General features: G+C 42.4%; 1 protein-coding gene across 2 annotated transcripts in view; it reads right to left on the minus strand.

Annotated features, from left to right (window-relative positions):
* EPS15 (epidermal growth factor receptor pathway substrate 15) overlaps nucleotides 1-8,475 on the minus strand; it is a 138,647-nt gene extending 130,172 nt beyond the window's left edge. For both annotated transcript variants that reach the window (XM_066376253.1, XM_066376252.1), the window contains exon 1: nucleotides 8,313-8,475. In XM_066376253.1, coding sequence (XP_066232350.1) covers nucleotides 8,313-8,345 — 33 coding nt within the window. In that variant the 5' untranslated portion in view covers nucleotides 8,346-8,475. The remainder of the gene's footprint in view (nucleotides 1-8,312) is intronic.
* Between the last annotated feature and the right edge of the window lie 8,496 nt (nucleotides 8,476-16,971).

Below are 16,971 nucleotides of genomic sequence, written 5' to 3' on the forward strand. Positions count from 1 at the left end.
TATTATGATACTGAAGTTCCCCCCAGAGAGTACATATGTTCTTGTCCCAGTGTTCTTGGCCAAATTCGTATTTTTATTGAAAACATAACAAGAAATATGAAGTTTGATTAATTCAGATGGGAAATTCTGGTACCATTAAAATTCCCATAACAGCCCTGGCCAGAGAGAGCTCAATTGGTTTGAGCATCGCCTCGAAGCACAGAGGTTGTGATTCAATTCTCAGTCAGGGCACATACAAGAACAGATCAATGTTCCTCTCTCTCGCTCTCCCCTACCTCTCTCTCTAAAATCAACCAAATAAACATTAAAAAAAAATTCCCATTATAAAATCCCCAATCTAAAGGGGGAGAAAGTAAGGCTAACTTTTCTCTGTATATTTGTACCACATAAAAACAAGTTATTAGCCTGACCAGGTGGTGGCACAGTGGATAGAGCATCGGACTGGGATGCAGATGACCCAGGTTCAAGACCCCGTGGTCGCCAGCTTGAGCGTGGGCTCACCTGGTTTGAGCAAAGCTCACCAGCTTGGACCCAAGGTCACTGGCTTGAGCAAGGGGTTACTCGGTCTGCTGAAGACCCACAGTCAAGGCACATATGAGAAAGCAATCAATGAACAACTAAGGTGTAGGAAAGCGCAACGAAAAACTAATAATTGATGCTTCTCATCTCTCCGTTCCTGTCTGTCTGTCCCTGTCTATCGCTCTCTCTGACTCTCTGTCTCTGTAAAAAAAAAAAAAAAAAAAAAAAAGAGCCACAAAACAATATGCAGCTTACACAAAAGAAAAATAAAGATATATATACAGTATATATAAATATATGTACATACAAATATATATGTATTTGCATATACATCACAGACTATTACTGGAAATACAGACAAGAAAGATGGCAGCTAAGAAGACTGAAGGCCCAGAATAGTAGGGGAGACTTTCACTTGTATTATTTGAATTTTTTTTTTTTTTTTGTATTTTTCTGAAATTGGAAACGGGGAGGCAGTCAGACAGACTCCCGCATGCGCCCGACTGGGATCCACCCAGCATGCCCACCAGGGGGCGATGCTCTACCCATCTGAGGCGTTGCTCTGTTCCAACCAGAGCCATTCTAGCGCCTGAGGCAGAGGCCATAGAGCCATCCTCAGTGCTGGGGCCAACTTTGCTCCAATGGAGCCTTGGCTGCAGGAAGGGAAGAGAGAGACAGAGAGGAAGGAGAGGGGGAGGGGTGAAAAAGCAGATGGGCGCTTCTCCTGTGTACCCTGGCCGGGAATCAAACCCGGGACTCCTGCACACCAGGCCGACGCTCTACTAATGAGCCATCCGGCCAGGGCCGATTTTTTTTTTTTTTTTTAGGGTAAGAGGAGAGATAGTGAGGCAGACATCTGCATGCACCCAACCAGATCCACCTGACAACCCGGTCTTGGGCAGATAGATGCTGGAGTACTGAGCTATTTTTAACACCTGAGGCAGGTGCTTGGACCAAATGAGCTATCCTGAGCACCCAGGCCTCTCTCAGACCAACAGAGCCACTGGTTGTGGGATGGAAAGAGGAAGAGAAGGAGGGGGGGGAGAAGCAGATCGTCACTTCTCCTGTGTGCCTTGACCAGGAATCAAACCCAAGACATCCATACACCAGGCCTATGATCTATCCACTGAGCCACCAGCCAGGGCCTCATTTGGTTTTTTTTTAACATGGGTGAGTACTGGCACTTTTATTTGCTGACTGTAAAATTTAAACAAGTCACAAATTCTGAGCCTCAGTAGTCTCCAATTTGAAATGATAATAATAGCCTAGGTCATTGGTTATTATGAGATCAAATGAATGAGCATAAAATGCTCTGTAAATTATAAAGCAAAACACAAAATTATAAATTAGTCCACTGAATTCTCCAAACCAATAATAATAATAATTATTATTATCATTCTTCTGACCAATTTTTCTAAACCCAAAGATGGGAATGTTTAAGATGAAACGTGACTGTAGATGCAATTTTAGAACACAGATTTTTTTACTTTATGTATAGTTACTGACTTCAACTTTAAAAAGTAAATTTTCAAAAACTTGTCACAAAAATGCTAAATTGGCTGATTACAGAAGAATACAGGCTTCCTTTTGAAAAGAAGGTAAATAAATGCTAAAACCATGCTATTACAAAATCTCGTGTTTTCTTCTTCCAGTCTTTTTTCTGTGCATGCTTAACTGGATTCGATCATATGTCTAAAAAAAATGTTTTCACTCTACTGTAATACAGCATTCAAATTAAAACATTACTAGATCTTCTAAAGACTTTATTCATTGATTTTACAGAAAGAGAAGAGAGATGGGCTGCTTCACTTTTGTTGTTCTTTGACTGCTTGTCGTTATGTGCCTTGACTGGGCAAGTCCAAGGCTTCAAACCAGCGACTTCAGCATTCTAGGTTGGATGCTTTATCCACTGTGCTAACACAGGCCAGGCACAACATTCCTCAGATTACTACAAGCTTCTAATGAACATAATTTTTAATTAGGCACAATATTATATCTTCTTTTTTTTTTCTTTCTTTTTCTGAAGTTGGAAACGGGGAGGCAGTCAGACAGACTCCCGCATGCGCCCTACCGGGATCCACCCGGCACGCCCACCAGGGGGCGATGCTCCGCCCATCTGGGGCGTTGCTCTGTTGCAACCAGAGGAATTCTTTTGCCCGAGGCAGAGGCCATAGAGCCATCCTCAGTGCCCGGGCCAACTTTGCTCCAATGGAGCCTTGGCTGCAGAGGGGAAGAGAGAGACAGAGAGGAAGGAGAGGGGGAGGGGTGGAAAGCAGATGGGCACTTCTCCTGTGTGCCCTGGCCAGGAATCGAACCCGGGACCCCTGCACACCAGGCCGACACTCCACCACTGAGCCAACCGGCCAGGACCAATATTATATCCTCTTGATGAGAGTTCAACCACTTTAAAATGAAATTCCATGCTGCGGGTTCGCCTAATTAACTCTGCCTGTATTAACTTTTCATTTATTTCTCCAAGTAACCAGATTATCTGTCTTTCTCTCTCAGTTCCAGTCCCCTACCCAACTCCAAGCCATTTTCCTGCTTTGGGTTTCCCAGAGTTCCAATTCTGCTAAGTCCAAAACTCATAAAACAAAAACAACACATAAAGTGTAAATTCCTCAAAAAGAAAATACAACACCTTAGATTGGGTCCTAAATGACCATGCATTTGTAAGAGATCAGAACTATGATTTGTTGCTAAATAAAGATATTCAATCTCTTTCTATTACATATTAATCTGTTATCATCATTCTGTCTGCAAAGAGAGTGAAAACAAAGGAACAGACTCTTAGGTTATTATTCCTGGGAAACTTGCTATTGAACAAACTCAACTGTTCATAATTAATTTTAACTTTGACAACTCCTCCCAAATGCTGAACATTCCAAGCCATTTTTGAGAACGGTTAGATATCACTCAAGGAAGAACTGATTTCCTGTGAATACTAAGATTGTCATGTTCATACTCTGCCCTGTATTTATTGTCATAAGTGTTTAAAAAGCCTATTAAGGTGATACATTTATTAACACAACTCTATAATATTTTAAAAATAGAAACTGAAAATAAATACCAGAAACTGAAATTAGAAGGAAAAGTATTCTTATAGTATTTGTTTTAGCCTATATAATAAGATTATTTTAAGTCTCAGTCTAAGAACTTTCTTATTTAAAAAATAATCCTTGCTAAATTAAAACAGCTTCACTATAAAACTGAACTGCTAGATTACTTAAAATATTCATATTATGCCATAGTTCAATAAAATAAAATCTTTAATCATCATCAAGAACACTACCATGCACCCACAACTGTACTGTCAAAGATACCATGAAAAACACTGGAGAGCCCTGGCCAGATAGCTCCGGTGGGTAGAGCATCCTCCTAAAATGCAGAGGTTGCCAATTTGATCCCCGGTCAGGGCACATACAAGAACAGATTCTTGTTTCTGTCTCTCTTTCTCTACCTCCCTTCCTCTCTCATTAAAATCAATAAATTAAAATTCTTAAAAAAGAAAAAAAACACTGGAGATTCAGAATGCACAAGTCATGGCTTCTGTCCTCAAGTTTACTACCTAAACTAGGACAGCAGGGCATGTACTAAAAAAAAGAATAAAAAATACAAGGGAGCATTGGATATGCCAACTATCTAATACATGAAAAGTACAGTGAAATAAACAGCTTTTGGAGTCCTACAGATCTTGGTTCAAATTTTAGATCTACCACTTACTAGTTTATGTAAATTACTTCCTTCCTTTGTAAAATGTTAGATTAAGTGAAGTATAATTCCTGGCATACAGTAACACGCAAAGGGAGGCTAATAATATTGTTATTATTAGGAACACAGGCTTGAGGAATAAATGGGCAACTGGAAAATATTTCAAAGTAGTAACATCTTTTTAAAAATTTATTTACCATAGCACTGTTTCAAAAGGAAAAATGCACCCCCCATGTTTATGGCAGCATTGTTCACAATAGTGAAGATCTGGGCACAGCCCAAGTGTCCGTCCGTCAGTGGACGGGTGGATTAAAAAGCTTTGGTACATATATACTATGGAATACTACTCAGTCATAAGAAATGATGACATCGGATCATTTACAACAACATAGATGGACCCTGATAACATTATACTGAGCGAAATAAGTAAATCAGAAAAAACTAAGAACTATATGATTCCATACATAGGTGGGACATAAAAATGAGACTCAGAGACATGGACAAGAGTGTGGTGGTTACGGGGGCGGGGGGGGGGGGAACGGGGAGGAGGTTGGGGGAGGGGAGGGGCACAAAGAAAACCAGTTTAGAAGGTGACGGAAGACAATTGGACTTTCGGTGATGGGAATGCAGCATAACCAAATGTCAAAATAACCTAGAGATGTTTTCTCTGAACATATGTACCCCAATTTATCAATGTCACCCCATTAAAATTAATAATAAAAAAATATAAAATTTTTTTTAAAAAGATTTAAAAAAATTTATTGATCGATTTTAGAGAGAGGAAGGGAGAGGAACAGACAGACAGAAACATCCATCTGTTCCTATATGTGCTCTAACCAGGAATCAAACCAGTAACATTCATATTTTGGGAAGATGCTCTAACCAATTGAGCTATCTGCTAGGTCTAGAGTATTAATATATTTTTTGTAATCTATCACCATAAGCAAAAATCACAAGATCTTTCTCAAGTTCTACTACTTCTTATTGACAAGAAAATGATTGAACATCTAGTGAAAACAACTGAAATTAGAAAACACTAAGGCTAAAAGCACTGAGGTACCCTGGAGGAGTCATCACTAAATCTATAAATCATAGAATATAATCTATAAAAAAGAATGTTAGTTGGAAAGGTCCTTAGATCAGCTAATTCAAACTCCCCCACTAGCTCCAAATTTAGTCTCCAAGCTCCAAGACTGTTATCTATTTTGTTCATTTATATATCCTTAGTACCTACAATAATTCCTAGAATATAGTGAATGCTCAACAAATATTCTTTGAATAAATGTTAAAGTTAAGAAAATTGAGGCCTGGAGACTTAACTCAATGCCATATATTGCGTTAAAACTTGGCAGAGCTGAGACTGGAGCTAACATTTCATTACTCTAATAGTCTATCCTCTCTAGAAGCTGGAGTATGATAATTTGGATAATTTATTTTGGTGATTGGGGAGCTGGAGGGTTGGCTGACAGGAGAAGAGGAAGGAAAGAATAAATTAAAACATTTTTTACATTTTCCCCCAACTGTGTTTTGTTTAACTGATTAAGGCAAAAATATATACTGTATATATGTAAACAGGGCAATCCTAGCACAGTGCCTAGCACATGATAGGTATTTAATAAATATTTGTTGAATGAATGAAACACTCCAAAACCATTATCTTATGACCAGAGGTGGAAACTAACTTCAGCATCTGTCTAATCTTTGTAACTGTCATAGAGCCCTTCAGAATTTTCAGTCATACAGAAGACAAAGTTATTAATCACCTTCTTCCAGATGGGCTCCAAGGGAGGAGAGATGTATTGAAACTCGCCCCTGCCCTTAAGGATCTCTTTTTCTTGAGTATATCTACATCTGTCTGTCTGTCTCTGTCTCTGTGTGTGTGTGTGTTGTGTGTGTTGGGGGGTAAGGGGTTGTTATAAACATATCAATAGTGAATATGAAACCAGGCTGAATTATCTGTTTACTGCCTCAAGCAGTTAAAAAATTAAATTTTTAAAAACACAAATTAGCACAATTTTATAGGAAAATTAAAATAAAAATAACAAGGAAGCACATTAGGGTATATTAACATTTGGGAAGATTCTTTTCATGTGTCTTTACAATATATTTTATTGCTTCTTAATCTCTTAAAGTCAAAATATTTTAAATTGACTTATTTGCATTGTCAACATAAGTGAACCATAAATGCATGTCTTCTCATATGAAACACTGAAGAACACTCCTAATTCAGTGTTGACTCTGTGTACATGTTAATATTTAAATATATAAACACCCCAAGAACATATTTAAATTATTTACCTGTCTATAGAACTGACAGAACTTGAAGAAAACTTCCAGAAATGAATGCTAGTAAATAGAAACTAAAAACATAAAGTAGGCACACAGCTAAGAAGTAAATCTATATGTCTTCAAGGGAACAAAATCTTCAAGAGGGGAAAAACTCCTGTCCGAATTGGCCAACAAAGCCAGAGAGCAACAGCCTGCCAACAGGACCTTGTTTAATGCAAACCACTAACTACTAGACTCATAAAAAGTGAACACCCATAAGCCAATATTGCCATTCCTCTAATTTGAGTTTCAGGAGGACCTTCCAAAAAGATTCACCACCAAGACTAAATCACCACATTCCACGGATTCCTCCCCATTACCTGCTTGTCAAAATAGGATAAGCAACACTAAACAAATCGGGAAATAAACAGACTTCACTTACGAGACTGGTAATTCCTGCAAGCTGAAGCTAGTTATTTACTTGAGACACATGTTATATATGGTTCCCGGGGAGAACATTTTTCACTGTCTATCCTAGAGTGCTAGGAGGAACATCCCCAAAGCCCTTTCATCGCAACACTGAAAACTTTCCGGCCCAAATGTATACCCTTTCTGTGTTAAAGCCTTATAAGCACTGACAAATCCAGGCCAAGGAGACTAGAAGGTGGCAGAAAGATACCACAAGGCAGTCAGAAAGGCTGGCGTGGGCGCCGAGGGGCAAGTACCCGGCAGACAGCTCTGGAGAGAGGCAGACAGAGAAGTTGAAACGGGTAAGTTTTGGTCAGAGGAGTGGGAAGGGACTGACAGGTGCACGTCACTTCGTGATCCTGGACATCATGGGAAGATTATAACTGGCTTTCTTTATAAAGATAGAGGAACGAGGCTCCCAGAGTGAGTGATGTTGAGAGGTTTTCTGGGAAGGACGAGGACAGTGTTCTGAAGGAACCAGAAACTGAAAAGACAAGACCCTGAGAACCGGTTTTGGTGAAGATCCCCCCAGGATGAGTGACGCCTAGGGTCAGTTCCCTGCACCAAGACGGATGGAACCACCACACCTGCTAAAGGATGTTTTCCTGTTATCCGCTTGGAGAGCGATTAAGTGCAAGTTCACCGAGTAGAAATGGAAGCAGACTTCAGTAGGAAAGGACTAATTGGGGAAACCTGATCAGGAGGGAAGGAGGCTAGGTCCAGAAAGGGGCTAGCACGGGAAGTCCCTGGGTAGGATGACACTTATTTGGAATAGAAACTGACTGGAGGAAACTGCTGGGGAAGGGTGGGCTTTCGTTGGACTCCAGTGGGAACAGGCCGGTTCAGAGAGGAAAGACGCCTTGAGCGTCTGGCTCGGGAAGGTGACTCTGGCTGGGGAAGCGCTTCTCCAGGCCGAGGGCTGACCTGGGGGTGAGGCTGATCTGCAGAAGCTCAACAGGCGCTCACCTGGGACAGTCTGGCCTGGAAGCAGCAAACTTCCTGGGTGGCTGAGAGCTGAGCGGAGGGAGAGGGGCAGGCACCGGCAGAGCGGGGCAAGGGCACGGCCAGCTCAGCCCGGACACCGAGGGGTAGGGAGTCGGGGCGCCGCGCGGGGCGGGGCCGGGGTGCCCACTGACCCGGCGGGACTGCGGCTGTCGCGGCGGAGCAGCCGGCTCGGGATGGCGCCCTCCCTCCGGCGCACACGCACACGCTCTCGCTCTTACTATCCGCCGCCCCGCCCGGGCCGAGAGAAACTGCCCGGGTCGGTGAACCAAGCAGGGCGATGGGGGAGGGGGCCGGCCGGGACACCGGCAGACCAAGCCCAGCGGATGGGCTGGCGGCGTTACCTGTGTCAGGGAGAGCTGGGCCGCCGCAGCCATGGTGTTTCCATCATGCACGGGAGAGGAAGGAAGGACGGGCGGACCGGGTCTCTGGGCGGGGAGGAGGCGGAGGGAGCGGCCGGAGGCGAGGCCCGTGCGGGCGGGCGCGCGGGCGGGCGTCTCCCCTAACTTCGACAACTTCCCTCCTCTCCCCGCCCCGCCCCGCCTGGCCCCGCCCGCCCCGCGCAGGCCGCGGCAGCACCCAAATTCTGGAGCCGGAGTTTGCGCCGCTGGATCGGAGCCTACCCCAGGAGCCACTTGGGAAAACCCGGCGCGGATATAAATTATTGAGGACAACGAGAACTCCAAATTGTCCTGTGAACTTCAGGCAGGTCTGCTTCTGTAAAATGGGAGAAAGTGTACCCAAAGTCCAGGTTACATATGAGGACTAAATAATATAATGATATAAAATAATAGCAGTACTTTATATATGCCAAAATCTGTGCTAAATGCTTTATTTTTGAATTGTATAAACAAAGGAACTGAGACATAAGCTGTACAAATGAGGAAACAAACATAAATATATACAACTGCTATATCTATGGTCATAAAGCTGATTAGATAGCTGGACTAGGATCTAGGTCTGACTCCAAAAACTCATCTAACCATCTGCTATTAGGGTGTGACATTGAAAAACAAGACATAAGTCATACCCTTCAAGGGCCAACGTCTGGGTTGGAGAGGGAAGGAGTGCTTTCCTTGCCAGCTGGCTGCCTGCCACAATTAGGCTGTTCAATAAAAGAGCCATGAGACCACCTCAGTTGCCCACAGTACTCCTAACTGCTCCAATAGTCCACCTGGAAAACTCCTACTTTCTCAAGAAACGAGTACTGGATCATCTCCCTACAAAGCTTCTTCTGGCCTCCCCAAGTCAAAGTTACACACTGTCCTCTTCTTTTCAACGTTTTTTCTCTACCTTATGAAGTCATCATCAGCCTAGTGACTTTACATCTGTCTACCCCTCTAGACTGAGAGCTCCTTAATGACAAGGACTGTTTCTGATATATCCTCAGACCCTAGCACCTAGCATGTACTCAATAAAGGTCTTAGTTCCTGCCTGTATTAAACATAACACAACCTACACTTTCTCATGCTGCCATCTTCAGTTAGACTAACCAACCAGTTACTTGAAGCCCTCATCTTTAAAGGCTTAGCTTATATGCTACTTACTTGAGGAAGCCTTCTAGGAACTCCCACCCCACCTCGTAGTTGCTCTATGTTCCTTAGTCTACTCTGCCTTGTTCTTCAAAGTTATTTGAGGGCTCTTTTGTACCCCCGCTAGACTGAAAACCATAAGGACAGGGCACTGACCAAACTACATCTCATTCACAATTTAGTCCAGCACAGGGTAAGCCTCAATGACTATTTTTACCCAGAATTAGTCTTCCTTTCTCAGTCATGATGGCTTGCTCAACAATAACCCACAATGCTATTAGGCCCACACACCTGTTACCATTATCATAGCAGTCCCCATTTGACACACCAGGAGGGCCAACTGAACAAAAAGACCCAGGACTGAGTTAGCTCCACTTTTTAAACCTTTGCCACCATAAGCAAACCACCACAAAAATGTCCCCCAGAGACTCATGAGTCTATTCAGACTCCTTTTTTACAAGGTCCAGCAATGAAGAGTAAACCATGTAGGCCTGGTCAGCAATCGCTTACTCAAGAAAGTCTTCCTTAACTTCTTTTTGCTGTTATTCTTTTTAACTCAAGAGAGAAGGGGAGATTCTATTTTAAATTACTCCACCTTGGTACTTCTATCAACTATAATCACAACTGATGTTTCTACTTGATTTTGTGTGTGTGTGTGTGTGTGTGTGAGAGAGAGAGAGAGAGACAGAGACAGAGACAGAGACAGAGACAGAGAAGGAAAGATAGGGACAGACAGATAGGAAGGGAGAGAGATGAAAAACATCAATTCTTCATTGCGGCACCTTAGTTGTTCATTGATTGCTTTCTCATATGTGCCCTGATTGTGGGGGGGGGGGGGGGAGGCTACAGCAGACCAAATGACCCCTTGCTCAAGCCAGGGACCTTGGGCTCAAGCTGGTGAACCTTGCTCAAAACAGATGAGCCCATGCTCAAGCCAGTGACCTCGGGATTTTGAACCTGGGTCCTCTGCATCCCAGTCCAATGCTCTATCCACTGCACCACTGCCTGGTCAAGTTCTACTTGAATTTTCTATTTTACATGATCACATTTGAGCTTCACAACAACTCTGATAGGCAGTAATCACTGTACCCACTTTATAGAGGAGATAACTGGAAGTCCTAGAGGTTTAGTGATTTACCCAAGGTTATATAGCTCATAATCAAAGCAGTAACTTAGTACTTCTGGGATTGAATTTTTGTAAATGACACACCAATGACAGTTTGCAAACGCACGTCCCAGATCTCATCAAAGCTATCCCAAATCTATTTTAGGAGAGTAAAATGTAGCTAATGGAAGATATGTTATGATCTAATTCATTGTAACAAGAATGAGCTTTGCGGAGCAGACAAAAAGGACTTGAATGTTTTTTCTAGGGCCATTAAATGTTTGTAAATGTCTCTGAGTCTCTACATCCCAGGTTCCTCATGTGTACATTGGGATTAGAAGTCATGCATAAATATCCTATCAAAGAACCCATCCTGGAATAGATATTCAGTAAGTGGTAGCTGTAAGGATACCATTCTTCAAGACCACCTCACCATTTAACTCCCTAACCCACAGAAAACCCTCCAACTACTAAGTCAGTTTTGCAGATATATTGGCAGTAAGAAAGGAGTGCCCTGAAGAGCTGACACACATATCCCTGTCATCAGAAAGGTAGATGTTTCCTAGGTCAACAAAGATATGTCTGATGACTTAAATCTGAATAACTGACAGTTATTGCTTTTGTGTACATGATTTCATTTAATCCTCACCATAACCCTGTAGGGATTTTTGTTAATTTTATTTTACAGAAGAAGAATTTGCCTAAATTCATAGTGACTAGAGTAGGAATCATACACAGCTATTCTGACTAAAATGTGCTTTTTGCCCTGGCCGGTTGGCTCAGTGGCAGAGCATCGGCCTGGCATGCAAGAGTCCTGGGTTTGATTCCCAGCCAGGGCACACAAGAGAAGCTCCCATCTGCTTCTCCACCCCTCCCCCTCTCCTTCTTCTCTGTCTCTCTCTTCCCCTCCCGCAGCCAAGGCTCCATTGGAGCAGGGTTGGCCCAGGCCCTGAAAATGGCTCTATGGCCTCTGCCTCAGGTGCTAGAATGGCTCTGGTTGCAACAGAGCGACGCCCCAGATAGGCAGAGCATCGCCCCCTGGTGGGCATGCCGGGTGGATCCCGGTCGGGCGCATGCGAGAGTCTGTCTGACTGCCTCCCCATTTCCAGCTTCAGAAAAATACAAAAAAGAAAAAGGTGCTTTTTACTAGGGTGTGGTGTTGCTATCCTGCAGACGTTAATACCCCCCAAGAAGATTTGATAAAAGGGTGCTTCTGACCATCCAAAGTTGATGATGAGGCTCTGGATTGATTGATTGATTGATTGATTTTTAGCAAGAGAAACAGAGAGACACACACACACAGAGAGAGGAACAGTTAAGGACAAACGGACAGAAAGGGGAGAGATGAGAAGCACCAATTCTTTATTGCGGCACCTTAGTTGCTCATTGATTGCTTTCTCATATGTGCTTTGTCCAGTAGCTGTAGCCAAACCAGTGACCCCTTGCTCAAGCCAGCGACCCTGAGCTTCAAGCTAGCAAACATGGGGTCATGTCTATCATACCACACCCAACCCAGTGACCCAGTACTGAAGCTGTTGAGCCCGCACTCAAGCCAGTGACCTCTGGGTTTTGAACCTGGGTCCTCTGTGTCTCAGGCTGACGCTCTATCCATTGCGCCACTGCCTGGTCAGGCAGGAGCTCTGGATTTATAATAATCCCAAACCCAAGATGATCCTGAAGAGGAGAACTTCGATCATGAACAGTTATTTCATTAGCCTATCATTCCATCTTTCTATCCTACCCTATACTTCCATTTCCCTTCCCCAACTCATCCTTCAGGAAAACCACAGCTACTTTTTTTATTTCTTTATTTTCCAACTTTTGGAGGACACTGTTATATCAGCTCTTCATAAACACTGCACATCTGTGATGTCACCATTTAGAAATGCAGAATGATATATTGAAACTCTGAAAAATAAAAGACAACTATGAGGAGCTCTCTGAATATACAAAGAACAAATTTATTTGCATGACGCTGAGAAAGGCCTTCCATATAAATGGTGCTAAGCTACCAAAAAAAAAAAATTATACTACAATTGTAATGGTAATTGGGAACTCATGCTTCCAAGCTGCTGGTTTCATAAATATAGCCCATTATTGTTCATGTTTGCCCAGGGCAGAAAGAATATGTGAGGCTGCACAATAATAACAATTGTGCTACACAAATAACTGTACCCGTGCCAAGGACTGAAAAGAACAAGCAGTAAGAGGTTTTTAAATGCCACACACATCTACAGTGCGGATGTATGTGTGGCACAGTTCAAAATTGTCATCATTGCTAATTTTTTTAGGGCATCAGGGTGTCCTGAGAAGAGACTGGAGAGGCCCAACTTGATCTAGTGTTGGCTCTGCAACTTCCTAGTTTTGTAACCTTGGATGAGTCAGTGAAGTATAACAAGCCATGGTTTCCTCCTAAAAACAAAAGGTAATAAAAGCACCTGCCTGATAGTGCTATTGTGATGATTAAGTGGAGTTTCATGTGAAAGCAGTTAGCCAGATACCTGGCATACAGCAGACACCAAATAAGTCTTAGCTCCTTTTTATCCCTCCTGGACAATGCTTAGGGTTTAAGAAGCTAGAGGCAAAATAGAAATCATTTTTAAAGAGCTTCAGTGGTTTTCCAAAGTCTACCTTACTGACTTTTTAGAAAAAAATTTATTCTTTCGCTAGTAATAATTATTGACTACAATAGAGTAAGGGAGATTATTACATTTATGTCCCAAAAGTTCCAGTGGTTTCTAGTGAACAAGCAAATGCAGTTTTTCACTTGCCCTATTTCCTTCATTTTTCTTCTCTTTTGCTTTCCTTATGAAGGGTCCTGGAAACGATAAGAAGCCCCCTCCCCCCCAAAAAAAACATTGTGAGAAAAAAATATTTGCACTCAAGGCTGCAGGTTCTTTCATCTGCAAATTTCAAAGCATTGTCTTCCATCCCTAATTACTAGCCCTGCTTAACATGTGGGAATGCGGAGACACCATCAAATTAAGAAGCATGCCCTAAATCACAAGGCAAGTCAGCGGATGGGCTACAGACAGAACAAAGCTATCCTGTTTGCCAGCCATGGGCTCTAAAGTAGGGCACATGAGAGTTGACAGAGTAATGAGGAGAAAAGTTTGGGGAATTCTGATTCTGAACTTTTGAATCCTTGTGGTGACAGGAGCATGGGCTTTGGGGTCAAACTTGACTTCAAATCTCAGCTCAGTCCCTTCTGACTGCATAACCTTAGTGAAATTACAAATTACATCTTAGTTTCCTATTTTTTAAAATGAGGAAATCCTTACGTCTAAGAGTTTGGGGAAAGTTAAATGATGCAACTTTTGTGAGAGAGCCTAGCGCAGAGTCCTGCACTTAGCAGGTTCACATAGCTGGAGAAAACTAAGACAATCTACATACAGACGTAATGACAAATAGACAACTCTTTCAGCCAAACATTTTCGAAGTCATAATCACAGTTGTGTCTCAGTTTAAAATGATGACTGTGTCTTGAACATCTCATAACACAAATAGAGGATGCCTTGTTCAAGCCTTCATTGCCTTTCTTCCTGATATGTACTATGCTTTCTTTCATAGCCCAAATCCAACATATCAGCAAGTTTGTTGGCTCAACCTCCAATATATATCTAAAATTTCAATTCTATTTAAAATATATTCTAGACCTAACCATTTCTCATTATCTTCATTGCCACTATTGCCTCTCTCCCAGACCAGAGCTAAAGCTATTTAACTAATTTCCCCAACTCTATATTTGCACCTACGTCTGTTCTACTTATCATAGATAGAGTGATCATTTTAAAACATAAGTTAGACCTGGTGGGTGATAGCACAATGGATAAAGCATCGACCTGGAATGCTGAGGTCACCAGTTGGAAACCCTGGACTTGCCTGGTCAAAGGCACATTTGAAAAGCAATCAATGAACAACTAAAGTGAAACAACTATGAGTTGATACTTCTCACTTTCTCCCACCCGCCTTTCGCTGTAAAAATCAATAAAAAAATTTTTTTTAATTATTAAAGGATAAAATAAAACATAAGTCAGGCCTGACCAGGCGGTGGCGCAGTGGATAGAGCATCGGACTGGGATGCAGAGGACCTGGGTTTGAGACCCCGAGCTCGCCAGCTTGAGCGCGGGCTTATCTGGTTTGAGCAAAAGCCCACCAGCTTGAACCCAAGGTCACTGGCTCCAGCAAGGGGTTATTCGGTCTGCTGAAGGCCCGTGGTCAAGGCACATATGAGAAAGCAATCAATGAACAACTAAGGTGTTGCAACGCGCAATGAAAAACTAATGATTGATGCTTCTCATCTCTCTTCGTTCCTGTCTGTCCCTGTCTAGCCCTCTCTCTGACTCACTCTCTGTCTCTGTAAAACATAAATAAAAATAAATAAAAATTATAAAGAAAAACGTAAGTCAGGCACTGGCCCCATAGCTCAGTTGGTTACTCACCTTGCTATGCCAAGGTTGTGGGTTCAATCTCCAGTAAGGGCATATACAAGAATTAAGTAATGAATGCATAAATGAGTGGATCAACAAATCGACATTTCTCTCTCTTTCTCTCTCTCACTCTCAAATCAATAAATAAAATTTTTTTAATAAAACATAAGTCAGGCCCTGGCCAGTTGGCTCAGTGGTAGAGCGTCAGCCTGGTGTGTGGATGTCCTGGGTTCGATTCCCAGTCAGGACACATGGGAGAAGCGACCATCTGCTTTTCTACTCCTCTCTCTCCCCCTTCTCTCTCTTTCTCTCTCTCTTCCCCTCCCACAGCCATGGCTTGATTGGTTCAAGCGATTTGGCCCCTGGCACTGAGGATGGCTTGGTGGCCTCCACCTCAGGTGCTAAAAATAGCTCAGTTGCTGAGCAACAGAACAACGCCAGATGGACAGAGCATTGCACCTTGGGGGCTTGTGGGGTTGATCCCAGTAGGGCTACATGCTGGAGTCTGTCTCTGCCTTCCCTCCTCTCACATAATAATAATAATAATAATAATAATAATAATAATAAAGTCATATATTATCATTTCTCTGTTTAAAACCCTTTGGAACTTCTCCCAGCTTTCAATCACTGCCTACAATGGGGCCAAGTCTTTTCAGATGAAGAATATGTCAGCAATGCACAAAAGAGCAAGTATGTTCTGGGCATGCTGAGATGTTTGATGGAATGGAAGATGGTAGGGATAGGAGAAGGTGAAACTAACAGAGAAAGATGAGGAGGTGTTAGAAAATACCCAAAGGGAATAATGGCTGGGCCAGAAGAGGCTTAGAGATATGTGCCTAGAGATTCTCAGAGGAGCAAAATACTACTGGAAGCAAAGGAGACCATAATTGTTTTGTGTTGATGGCATTTCCAAATCTAGTAACCTTGACTTTTAAAAAGCAGTCAAGAATGTATTTGAACCTTTCAAAAGGAAGTCAAGTTAGTAGGCCAGGAATCCTAACATCAGTACAATGGTTAAGAGGATGATGGGCTTTGAAATCAAACAAATTTGAGATTGAATCAAGGTTCTCCATTTATAAGCTTTAACACCAGGGACAAGTTATTAAATGTGTTTGAGCCTCAGCTTTATACAAATTATATCAGAGTTATAAAGAAAATTAAATGGTCAGTGATTATAAAACTCTGTACTGGCCTGACCAGGCAGTGGCGCAGTGGATAGAGCGTCGGACTGGGATGCAGAGGACCCGGGTTCAAGACCCTGAGATCTCCAGCTTGAGCACGGGCTCATCTGGTTAGAGCAAAAAGCCCACCAGCTTGAACCCAAGGTCGCTGGCTCCAGCAAGGGGTTACTCAGTCTGCTGAAGGCCCGTGGTCAAGGCACATATGAGAAAGCAATCAATGAACAACTAAGGTGTCGCAATGTGCAACGAAAAACTAATGATTGATGCTTCTCATCTCTCTCCGTTCCTGTCTGTCTGTCCCTGTCTATCCCTCTCTCTGACTCACTCTTTGTCTCTGTAAAAAAATAAACAAAAATAATAATAATAATAATAATAATAATAAAATAAAAAATAAAAAAACTCTGTACTGTGTCTGGCACATGGGAGTAAGTACTCAATTCATGAGGACTATTGCATTATGGTTATGACACTGATGACTAAGGATTTGGTTACTACTCCATGTTCATTAGCTTTACTAATAAACACTGGCTGTGTCTCACCTCTATCAAAGATCTGAAGTAAATCTGCTAAATTTCTTTTGTGTGGGTATGTGTGACAGAGACAGAGAGAGAGACAGATAAGGACAGACAGACAGGAAGGGAGAGAGATGAGAAGCATCAATTCTTTGTTGCAACTCCTTAGTTGTTCATTGATTGATTTCTCATTATGTGCCTTGACCAAAGGGCTACAACAGAGCGAGTGACCCCTTGCTCAAG

Source organism: Saccopteryx leptura, chromosome 3, assembly GCF_036850995.1.
Source record: "Saccopteryx leptura isolate mSacLep1 chromosome 3, mSacLep1_pri_phased_curated, whole genome shotgun sequence".
Taxonomy (NCBI): domain Eukaryota; kingdom Metazoa; phylum Chordata; class Mammalia; order Chiroptera; family Emballonuridae; genus Saccopteryx; species Saccopteryx leptura.